Below are 12235 nucleotides of genomic sequence, written 5' to 3'. Positions count from 1 at the left end.
TCCGTTCGCGGGATAACCTCTATGCTCAACTTAAGAGTCGTAACTTGCCTTTGCCACTGGCGTACCCCTCCTTGTTGTTTACGTCTACTTGTGAGGTCTGTATAGTGCTGTCCCATTTCCTATTAGAGAATGGCATCCACATATGAGTTAATGGTAAAGCCCTTGGGTCCCCTGTCCTTGGTGACCGGTGTATTATATTAACATTTGACCTTATTCCATGGCCTTCTTTCCATTGGTCGATGGGCCTCGACCGAGAAGATAGTTAGCATGAATAGTTCCTGCTAGGTAATCCTATCCTGCCCCTCCACCTACGTGCGCTCCGCCCGGTATATATTTCAGTTGGATAACGCCGGTATTGATCTCTAGAAGAGGCAGTTTTTTTGCGGCGAAATCTTGAAGTCATCTGGTTGTGAGGGACTATAAGCTGTGTTGACCACGTGCGAGTATAGTTCTGGTTGTGGGCGAAAGCCGTTAACCAACATAACAAAAAAAACAAAAAAAAAAACTCCTTTGTCGCACATGCCTAGATGAGACGCCGATGAGGCATAACTTTCTGTGCAACCTGATGGAACATCGGCCTTCAGTGTCACTATGATATGAAACGAAAAAAAAATTAACATTTTTAAATAATTAAAATTAAATATTTGGTTTTCCAAATAATACGCAAAGAATACCAATAGTATAAAACCTTTCCTTCTCGTGGTGTATTTGTAATTACACATATTGACACATCGTGTATTACTTCTGTTTCATTTAATACCTTTCAGCTTCGATGCCTTTCAGAATGTGGGACTGTGTCTATGGTTGCATAGTAGGAAAACAATTTTTGCCGCCATTATTTTACGTGCTTTGAATGTGTACTATTTTTTACAAATAATTCTTGCTTTTAACGATGGAAGCTAATGGTGTAGACGGTGAAGACGATTTTTCCGATGAAGAAGGTGCTTTAAAGTGTGGAGATATATGTGTTCCACCTTTACCACCAAACTCTGCTTGTATCCCTGGCCAGAAGAGTGGTCCTAGACTTATGATTACTCACATTGAAAATGAATTCTTTAAGAGCTATGCTGAAAAAACTGTTTTGGGACCATTCCATAAGGTACATTAACACCCTAAGCTCTATCTGAATTAAATTGTCTGGAAATTATGTGAATCGGTTTTTTTTATAAGTTACGGTTAGAATATGTCTAAATATTTGAATACTTGTTCATGTATGGGATTGGAGTTAAAGCGTGACCTGGAATACTGGATTATGATGACAAGTAGGTTCTGCAAATAAGAAGGGGATAGGCAGTTTCTTTGAAGCATAACTTTCAACCCATTGCTAGTGTGTAGAGATAGATTAAAGTTGGCTTTATAATGGAGTTTGCGGGCTTAATAATAATGAATAGTAATTGAGCACATCTTATGTAGTCGTTTTCATCAGTTTACAAATGACAGGGGCATCAAGGTAGATGTGTGTTCCCTCTGCTTGTGCTTTGTGAAAGCTGAGTGATGCGTTTTTGTTTAGAAAAATGAAGTATCAGTAGGTAAGGCTTTAATGTTTCCCTTCCAGAATTTCTCCTCCATCATTGGCCCAAACGGTAGCGGCAAGAGCAATGTCATCGACTCGATGCTGTTTGTGTTCGGGTACAGGGCGACCAAGATTCGCTCCAAGAAGATAAGCGTTCTGATCCACAACTCGGACAAGCACAGCAACGTCAACAGCTGTACTGTGTCTGTCCACTTCCAACAGATTTCGGACAAGGTGAGAATTCACGGGTGCCGCAATCAATTGAAAGTCGATTCCGTGGTAGTTTGAAGCTCACCGTGTCGGGACATCCCAACACTTTGGCATGACTCAGATTCATGAGAGTTGAGTGATAACAGAAGTAGCTCAGAACCCACAGTAATCTCGGAGGTCCCATCACCGTTATCCCCAATATAATTTTACGGAGTGAAACCGGGGACGCACCACAACGCCGAATTGCCAGATTGACCACAACGCCGACAGCTAGAAAACTGCTGTGTACCACAACGCCTTAATACACTAACGCCGAAAAATGTCATTGTAGGACTGCCACAAACGTTAGGTTAGGTTAGACTAGGTTAGGTTAGGCTAGTATAGGCTAGGTTAAGTTAGGTTAGGTTTTATTACGCTAGGTTATATTACACTAGGTTAGGTAAGGTTAGGTTTGATTGTGGTATTTCGGCATTAAGGTACATTTAAGAAACACACACAAATTCATTCAGTTGTTATTTTGGCGTGGTGCACAGCAGTTTTCTAGCTGTCGGCGTTGTAGTCAATTTTGACATTCGGCGTTATGGAATTTTGGCGTTGTGGTAACAACCCAGTGAAACCCTAATTACAAACCATAATCAGGACTTGAGCTTTGCCTTGGGTGTATGGAAAACAAAATAAAATCCTGTATTAAGGCCTCTATGAAATCATTGAAAGTTTAGGAGCCAAACACGAAATCTTGCCACCAGTGATAAAAAAAACTATATAGTGTACTTCTTTTTTCAGGTTTGGCTAGTGTTAAATATGTGATGTTGCCAAGCATTTTGGGGTAACGGTTGCTGCATTCATGGTGCATGTGTCCGACATGGTGGATACCGCCAGCAGTCTGTACAAAGTAGGCCTACTTTATTGGTATGTGATGTCATGTTTTGCTGCACATCACAGTGAAAAATACATGTACACTATTTTAAATACCGCCCCGGTTTCTTTGACCCAGTAATTTCTGTGTAAGATTTTGTAACTGCAAAATTGGATGATGTTTTCAAAACCACTGTATAGTTATATTTTGGTATCTTGGTGGTAGTTAGTCACCAGCAAGGAAAAGTTAGGCCTCATGGCGACCCATTGCCCGGGATTTTAGAGCAGTGCTTATGTTTTATGTTTTACTTTTGTCCACAGTAAGGTATGCCGCATGTCATTGGCTGGCATTGTGTTGAGTGTCTCATGTGCTGCTTTGGAAAACTGGGATTGGGACTAGAGTAAGATTAGGTTAACAATTCCAAACCAGTGGTAATTGTTCTGTATCACATATCCAAGTTTATCCCTTGATCCTGTAAATATTGATCCTGTGGTACATGATGCTTGCTTTTTTAATTTTGTATGTCATAAGATCCTGCACATAAAAACTTGTCATAAAACAATGAATAATGATCGTAAGTTGAATACAAAATATATTTTCCTTTTTATGCAACTTAAGATAATAATTTATTGTTTTATCACTGGTTTTTTTTATGTGCAGGATCTTTTGACGTTCTAAATTAGAAGAGCAAGCATCATGTACCACAGGATCATGCCATCAGGATCAAGGGATAAACTTGGATACCTGTTACGGAACTTTTACCCAAGCCAGCTCTTTGCTCAGAAAAGTGGTTGTGTTCTCACATGTTTGAAATGAATGAAGCAAGGAATGAATAAACATTGAATGAGAAAGGAGTACAACACCCGGTGCAAGATGCCTTGAGTAAACACCTGCACTTTATATAAGAGCTGTAATAGTTATGTTTTCGTGCATAGAGCAATTGGTTCTGTGCCAAAGACCTTCAGGATTAATAATTTTCATGTGGCTAAAGTGTACTCTTTAAAATCAGGAGTGGTTAATTGTATGGTATCAATTATGAGTGAAGAGTTATTTTCTAAATTTGGAGGTCTGAAAATATAAAAAAAAAATTTTGACAGTATTAATTATTTAGTTCCTCTCATATTTAATAATTCTGTTTAAACATATTGCAATGTTTTAAGTAGTTTATTGTAGTTTTTTTTAACAGATGTTTTAAATATTTTTAATTTGTGTAAATGGTTTCGTAAGGTAAGCTTAGCTTCATTTAAAGTACTACCGTAAATATGTATGAACAATTGTTGAGATTTAAACCAATATTTTGTAGGACATACACTAAGGCAAGTTTATTTCCAAAATAGCAATACAAAAATCTTACACCATTGCAAGAATCATTCAAAGAACTTTAACAGTAGTTTAGGTTAGGTTAGCGACATTTGTAAAACTTCATAGGATTTTTCGAGACAAGTAGTCACAAAAATTATGTTTTTATGATTTGTAAGAAAGCTTACGCCAGGAAATTGCCATATTTGTTATTGTTTCTTGGTCTTAATAAGCAAAACAACTTCTAAGTTATAAGGAATGCAGTCTACAGCAAGGTTGCCTCAAGCAGTTATGGAGTAGAACCCACAATAATTTTGCTGTGAACGAAGAAACAAATTTATTTAATACCTAAAATAACAAGTAGCATGTAATGTAAATCATTAATTTAATATGTAATAGCTACTTTTCTAAAAGTTTAATACAATTTACCGTAATTACAGAAGCATTTTCTCGGATTTAACAGTGTGAGATGAACATCCCGCTCGTTTAGCTCTAACTTTATTCGTCGCAGTCAATCGCAAGAAATTCGTAATTTACACACTAAAGTTTCGATATTTTAATTTCGAGACGTTTTTCCACTGAGATAAATTTATGTGTTGTTAGCAAGTTTTAATGTTGGGAAATTGTGGCCCCTCGGCAAACAAGTTTCACTAAAACACACACATAACATTACACTCACATTCACATAAGTTTCTACTAACGCATCCAGTATCTCAATAACGACCAACATGAGGAATCATAACCTGTTTGTACTGCAGAACCCTTCTTCAGCGTACACACGGCTGTCAGGGGCGGTGTGTTGAACCTGAGGGTGTCGTGTGTCCCGGCAGGACGACGTGGAGGGGGGGTTCGACGTGGTGCCCGGCTCGCAGTTCGTCATCTCGAGGACGGCGTTCAGGGACAACTCGTCGTTCTACACCGTCAACAACAAGCGCGTGCAGTTCAAGGCCGTGGCGAGGTTGCTGCGCACCCACGGGATAGACCTCATTCACAACCGCTTCCTCATTCTGCAGGTAGAGGGGCGCCGGACACGGCTCTGGGACAATCCGTGTCGAATCATCCAATGGAAAAAACTGGACGTCTTAGCATTTCCTTTATTTCTGGCACAGTGTTAGTATTAGCTAGGTAGATGAAAATTGCGACATTGTAATTTTTTTTAGTAATGTTGGTTTTTGAGTTATGAATTTATGAAATTCCAAAAAAAACTTGTAAATTTGGCAGCACGAGGAAATCTTTAAACTGTTCTAGTTAGAGAACCGTTAAACTTAGAGTATTGAAATTTGTGGCATTTTGTTTAGTTTTGTATGGCATTTCATAAAATATATAACACAACATGGTTACATTAAACCTTTTTTTACTTCAAAAGTTTAAAAAAAATTTTTATAAAACTCAAAATCTGAATTTTCAATTTTTTTGAAAAAAAATTATTTTTTTCATACTTTTATTGACTACCTATACAACAAATTTCAATATGGTATTCCAATGGTATCTTACCAAAATTATTTTTTTGTTTATGTCAGGGTGCACATCAATTACTGAAGAAAAAAATTGAATGACGGTTAGGATGATAAATACTTTATGTGGACTTTTTACAATTTGTTTTGTATTCTGTGTTCTGTGTTGTACAACTGTAACTTTTTCAACTGAAAACTTCTACGGGGAGGTTTGAATAGGGAGTAAATTCATGTAAGTCATCATCGACATGGTCACGTGACGTGTTAACGATAACACTATATCTGTTCCTATTAGTGTTCAAATTGTGTTTTTGTTCAATTTTTATTTTAAATCTTAAGTGTATGATTACTGTGCAGTAAAAAGTATCAAATATATTAATATTCTCATATAGATACATAGTTTGAATAACGAAGAAAACGGAGTCTTTGTATCAATGTAACCTAAAATTTAAGAACATTATTATTTATTTTTTTAATACCTACAACTACTATGCAATGCGTATTTTACAGTAATTTATGAGTTATTTTACTAACATGATAAAACAAATTTGTGTGATAATATTTTTTCGCAACAATTGCGAAAAAGTCTCAGATTTTATAAAATAATATTTTCTTATTTTACGCAATTATATTTTACAAAGTTAGTATTTCTTATTTCAAATTATATTTAATTTTCGTAATTCTATTATTAATATTTATAATAGTTACTTCTATTATTATAATTCTATCATTTGAAGTTTAGGAAAAAATGTTTTGTACATTATATTGTTATTCTCTCTAAATATCTATTTTTAATATTTTTTTAGACCCTCATTTTTGTGTGGAAAACATTAAAGATGTCTTCAGATGACAGAAAAAGAAAATTGAAAATGACAACTGTTAGTTTATTGTTTTAAGTTTTCACTTCTGCCAGCAGTCCTCATGACTACTTTGAAAATTTTTTTTAGGTCCTGTAACAAAACTTTTTTAAAAACAATTTTTTCCCATGTTAATATCATTTAACTTTGGTGCTCTGTATAAGAAGTAGGCATGTGCTTACTATCAGTTTTTTTTAGTCCAAATAGAGTAAGAATACGAATACGTACCAAATTATTCTTGAATACAAATACGAATTCAAATAGTAAGAATGAGATTTAGGATCCCACTAAAAAATTTATTTCACAAAATGTAATAAATACACAGGGAAAGAAAAAGTAAATATATAGTGTAGTGGCTTCTGGAAAATTAGACAAATAATGCCAAAGTGAAAGTTTGGTTATTTTAAGCCAGAAACAATAATTAAATGTTAAATTTAGATAATATATTTCAATTTTAAAGGAAAACTGTTTTTTAAATTTATTTATTTATTTTTTAACTATGCAGCTAACCTATTGTTCAACCTAACCAACTAGCTTTACATTTCATCCGCATTTCCAGAACCTGCTTCTCGACATATTCAACCAAAAAAAAATTTGTGATCCGCAAAATACAGCAAAATCCAATCAATTTCATGAAAAATGTGAATTATTTTAATAATGCTGTGTTCCAAAAATTAATTATTTATGAACTCATATTTACTTATTTAAACTGTAGTTATTCACTCGTTATTGTTGTTAACGGCAGCCAGGTTAACTGCATTTTATTTCAGCAATATTACTAATAATAACTTTTGCTAATTTCATCTGATATCCAAAATCATTTTTTTATTCACAACGTATGCTTTGTCATAGATACACAGTAAGCTGCTGGTACTGTCTCGCATGGTGTTAGATGGATTGTGACTATCAAATTCTACACCGTTGAAACTATGGTGTTTGTTTCTTTTAATGGCCATCACAGGAGTATTCTTATTTTGTGGTGTCGTAGTCCATGGTTGTTACAGTTTGTCTTTTTTTCCAACTACTGGTACGTATGATAAAACAAATACAAATATTTTGTTTTAAAGTTAGAAAATTCACAAATATGCCATCATATGCATCGTTACCACAATTTTTCCATTTCTGTTTAACGAAGACAGTAGTGAAGGAATAAAACAACTGAATTTGCATACTTTGCTGTTTTATTTCAGCTTTATCACAGCTCATAATATAATTTTGACTCTAAATATAAGTAGTTTGAGACTGTCCCCCTTAAAACATGAGGAAATTTTTTCTGAAAAGGTATTTTTTTTTCTAACTTAAGACTTTTCGTGATCATGCAAATAGTACCTAGTTTTATTTTGTTCAACATTTGCTCATGATTAATTCTATCTAATTCATGTATGAAACCATCATGTGGTATCAAAGAAGCTGTAAAAAAAATTATTAGAAGGTCCTGCTAAATGTCGTGAAATTGGTTCACCAGGTATTTGCTTGTCACGCCTGTATGGTGTATACACATGTATGTACTCATGTATAAACCAAATATTGTATGTATATGATTTTAGTGCATATCTGAATGTTCAAAATTTATCAGTATAATCTATCAATGCATTCAATACATTCCAATGAAAATGTAAAAGCAAAGAAATTATAATTAAATACCCGGACTAATTTATTATGTGTGTGCATCAAATCGTCAATAGTTATTTTCCAAGCTAAACAAATATTTCAACTAGCTCGAACACAAGGTTCTTAACTCAAAATCACCACTGGTTTGTACACTACAGGATATTTCTTATATCAATAAATATTAATAACCTTCGGCTTTCTTTTCTATTCAGCAAAATTCTTGTATTCAATTTTCTTCATAGCAGAAACCAGCTGCACAGCTATGGTCATTTCTGGCTTTTCAAGGTATAACATAAATATTTTCAAACTCACCATATTTTGATAAATAGTCACACTCTAATAACTAATAAGTGTTAACCTCGAGACCATATACATACCGAAATAATATTCACATTATGAAACAAGTTGCACTTTCAAACATTCATGCAGCTCCAGCTGCAAATATGGACTTCAATTCATCAATACCACACAACAACTTGTCATTCTCAATCTGATCAAACCTTTTATTTTTCACATTCAACATGGAGGCCCATATTCCCTTCATTTTAATCTCCAACCCTCCTTTTACAAATCCAAAGCATACATCAAAACATATACATACCACTCTTCGCAAAACAAACAAGAAATAAAGTTCATAGAGAATTTACACAGGGTCATACTGTACAAAAATGTTCATAGTCTCCATGCAAATAAAATAAATAATTTTCTGTACTAAATGCAACAGTGCACACCGGCAGGGGACGCTGTGTCGCGGATGTTTCAGGGGGAGGTGGAGCAGATTGCGCTGATGAAGCCCAAGGCACAGAACGAGCACGAGACGGGGATGCTGGAGTTCCTGGAGGACATCATCGGCACCACCAGGTTCAAGGTGGGCCGCTGGAACCACCTGCACTGCCCCGTTACAACCTAACCTTTGCAAAACTGTACGAGAATAAGTTTACAGAGATACAGTTCACTCTGTTTATCAGGATAGGTAAATTGGAAAAGAGGTGTTGAAGGGAGAGGGGGGAGGGAGAGAGACAGTGTGTGTGGGTGTGTGTGCGTGGGTGTGTGTGTGTGTTTTTTTTTTTTTTTTTTATGGAAAATTGGAAGCATTCCTGCTACAGTTCTGTTAAATTTGGAAATGGCGTGTGTTTATTTACTACCGTCGAGCTACCATGGCGTGTTGATTAAATTAATAAAGTGAAATTTAGTTAGTTGGAAGAAACAAAAAACCTTTTAAACGTACATTGCAATACACATTAATGTGAATACTATATTGATTGGAAAGGACAACATTAAAATTCTTTTGAAAAATGAACCACTACAAAGTACAAACCAAACAAAAGTGTTTGTAAATATTCACAATTTTAATTTTTTATATTTGGCTTTCCAAAACAATGCTATTCGCAACTATTCTGTTTATGTTCTATATCTATATCTTTAGTTAAACTTTGATATTGAGCTTGATTATGCTTTACGTAGAGACAAGATTTTACTGTTTTATTTTCAGGCCAATTTCGTTTTTGAAACAGAAGATATTGGTGTTATTGTTTTTTTTTTTTTTTTATGTACTCTGTTTCTAAATAAAGATAGCACCATTTTTTTAACAAATGCAACACTTACTTGTGCAATGACACTTCACCAAAACAGTTTCATTTTCACTGATGCATGATGCACTTCTACAGAATAATAATTTATAATAAGCATGTAAAATGTAAAACTTCTGGGAACAAACAAATAAATCTAAGTTGCTTGGCTTCTGGGTTGTAGCCACATCCAAGGCTGCAACGTCGACCGAAACGTCGGTGATGTATTCGCCTTGGTCCCAGTTGCAACCCAGAAACCCAGCAACTTCAGACAATAGCCGTGAAAACCTGTGATCTTTATAAACAAATAAATCACCAGTATAGGTACATTTGAAAAAATGTACCAATGTCATTATGTAAATGTTGGTAGCTAATAACATTTGCAATTTAAAAAAAAAACTTATTTCTTTAGTACATACATTTTGATACTAACTCTGTGTTGAATAATTTACATTAATTGAATTTAATATATTAAAAGATTACAGTTTTGTAATGTGAGTTGAGTTTTGATTAACAATGGTAAAAAAACTCATTATTTTTGATACATTGTGGTGCTTTATAGTGTATTAATTATCATTTCAGTATTATGAGGTATTAATGTGCTGTTCGATGTTATTGTGGTTTTATCGCAACTCGCCATACGATCTTGTCCCTAGCTATGAGAGAATTGGGGTGGAGCTCTTCCTCTACCCTCTACCGTAAGCTGTTCATGACCGTCAAGTAGGGATGTGCGAATCCTTGATTTTCAGTTCGGTTCGAATCCTATTCGAATCCCTGGCAATATTTGAGATGTGAATCCAATTCCGAATATTAAGCATAGAATAATTAAAAATAACTGATTAATTTAAAAATAATGTGTGTCCTCTTTTTTCTAACTGTAACTACTGGCAATTATTTATTACACTGAGATTGAAATGTTAATAATTATGTAAACTTAATTAATAATAAACACTTTAAAAAATAAAAACCAAAGCATATTTGATTCTCCAACTCAATCGTAATATGTAAATTGCATGCCACAGGGAAATCTCAGTTTTATAAACGTTTCAGCAAACGAAACCATTTTTTCTCCAATAAATAGGCAATACGTTTTTTTCTTGTAGGTATGTAATTGTTTTTAGTTTATAGTTTACTATACGATGAAATTCGTAATTATATTTTAAGCTCTCAAAATTATTTTAATGTCACTGTTAATTATTCAATTTTACATATCTTTCTTTGATACATCATATTATAAATACTTACGTAATGGTAGCCTAATTTTATTTTTCGCTGCTAGTATTTTTGAGCCGTATTAAATTGATTTATAACTTTTGTGAATATTTGTAATGCTGTTCGAATCCATGTGCGTACAACGATTCCAGGTTCGGGTAATTGTGGATTCGAACCGTACCCGAAAATATCGGGTACTCGCACATCCCTACCATCAAGCAAGTTTGTTGATTGCAGGAGCCGCTGCGGAAGCTGCAAGAGAAGATAGATGAGTTGACGCAGTTGCGGGGGGAGAAGCTGAACAGAGCCAAGATCATAGACAAGGAGAAGGAGGAGCTGGAAGGACCCAAGAACGAAGCCGTGCAGTATTTGAAGTTAAAGAACCAGGTCACCGAAGCTCAGAATGTCTTCCTGCAGAAGAGCATGTACGTGATCCTTCATAAGGCCGTCGGGATGCGTAAACTTTTGTGTTATTTAAAATGTTTTTTTAGTGTTGAAGTTTTTTTTTTCTGTTAAAGGTATAACACTCAAGTTGAGATGGCAAAGAAGGTGGAGAAAAAAAAATCTCTGGATGAAGAAGTTTCAGACATAAATTCTAAGTTGAAAGATGTGGCAGCAGGAATAAGTAAGAAGAATAGTGAGAAAAATGAACTGTTGAGGTGAGCTTTTAAAACTGTGTGCTTGCACTGAATCGCATCCTTTTTGGTAAACATCTCTCCCAGCATGCTCTCATTCCTTTTTTTTTTTTTTTTTTTTTTGTTTCTCTCTCTTCCTCTGTCCATATTCCAAATCATCGTCATTCATCTTGGGGGTTATCTCGGCCTTCAGATTCGATATCACGAGCCAGATTGTACTTCAAAATTTCCGTATGAAATATACCCATAAGTAGGCCTCTGTAAATATTTGAATTTACGAATATCAAAACGAATAGTTTATTATTTGTATTCAATTTTGAATACTAACACTTCAAAAAATCAAAAATCAGCTGTTCGGAATCTCGAAAGTCGAAAAAAATATTGGGTTCACGGAAAATTTTCTCATCAGTTATGGATTGGGCGGAAACAAAACTTTCACAAAATATTTGTAATTATTTAGGGTTATTTATGTGGAGTTTTTTTGGTACATCTGACCACATAAATTTTGAGAAGACTAGGTAATATGGTAAAGCAGGATTCAACACTAATACGGGAACATTACTAACACCCACATTGTCAGTTAAAGTATTTTATGTAGAAGACAGTCGGGCAGGTGGATAAAAATAAATTAGAATTGACAGTGTACTGATAAGGATGAAATTGTGTCAGTAAAAAATAAAAACAGATTTTAAAGTTGACAGTTTTCAGATCAGAGGGTATAACACGGCATGCCAGGTCTGTGATTTGTATCGTTCAGAATGGGGTGGTGAAGAGAAAAAAACTTGTATGGATCTGGTGAAAAACATCTGGTAGCATACTCACAGCAAAACCTCCTAAAGCCTTACAACCTACAACAGCATTTTTCTCATGGATAATACACATTGAACGACAACCGGATACAGGTTCACACACACTTCTAACACAGTGATAGTTCAGGCAATTATCTCCTCCCGCATGGACTAAAGAAAAAGGTCACTCTAAGAGGGGATAAAAAGTTTCCTCTTTTACCACGAACATATA

The 12235-nt window shown here is 34.7% G+C and overlaps 1 protein-coding gene across 1 annotated transcript in view; it reads left to right on the top strand.

Moving 5' to 3' along the window:
- The first annotated feature begins 783 nt into the window (after window positions 1-783).
- The window catches only part of LOC134532043 (structural maintenance of chromosomes protein 4-like), a 43225-nt gene continuing 31773 nt past the window's right edge, over window positions 784-12235 (top strand). Inside the window, exons 1-6 of the mRNA XM_063368193.1 lie at window positions 784-1099; window positions 1556-1747; window positions 4709-4891; window positions 8564-8668; window positions 10818-11005; window positions 11099-11239. Coding sequence (XP_063224263.1) covers window positions 893-1099; window positions 1556-1747; window positions 4709-4891; window positions 8564-8668; window positions 10818-11005; window positions 11099-11239 — 1016 coding nt within the window. The 5' untranslated portion in view covers window positions 784-892. The remainder of the gene's footprint in view (window positions 1100-1555; window positions 1748-4708; window positions 4892-8563; window positions 8669-10817; window positions 11006-11098; window positions 11240-12235) is intronic.

The sequence above is a fragment of the Bacillus rossius genome, chromosome 5 (genome assembly GCF_032445375.1).
Source record: "Bacillus rossius redtenbacheri isolate Brsri chromosome 5, Brsri_v3, whole genome shotgun sequence".
Classification (NCBI taxonomy): Eukaryota; Metazoa; Arthropoda; class Insecta; order Phasmatodea; family Bacillidae; genus Bacillus; species Bacillus rossius.
Note: the sequence above shows the minus strand (reverse complement) of the source record. Positions and strands in the feature narration are given on the sequence as shown.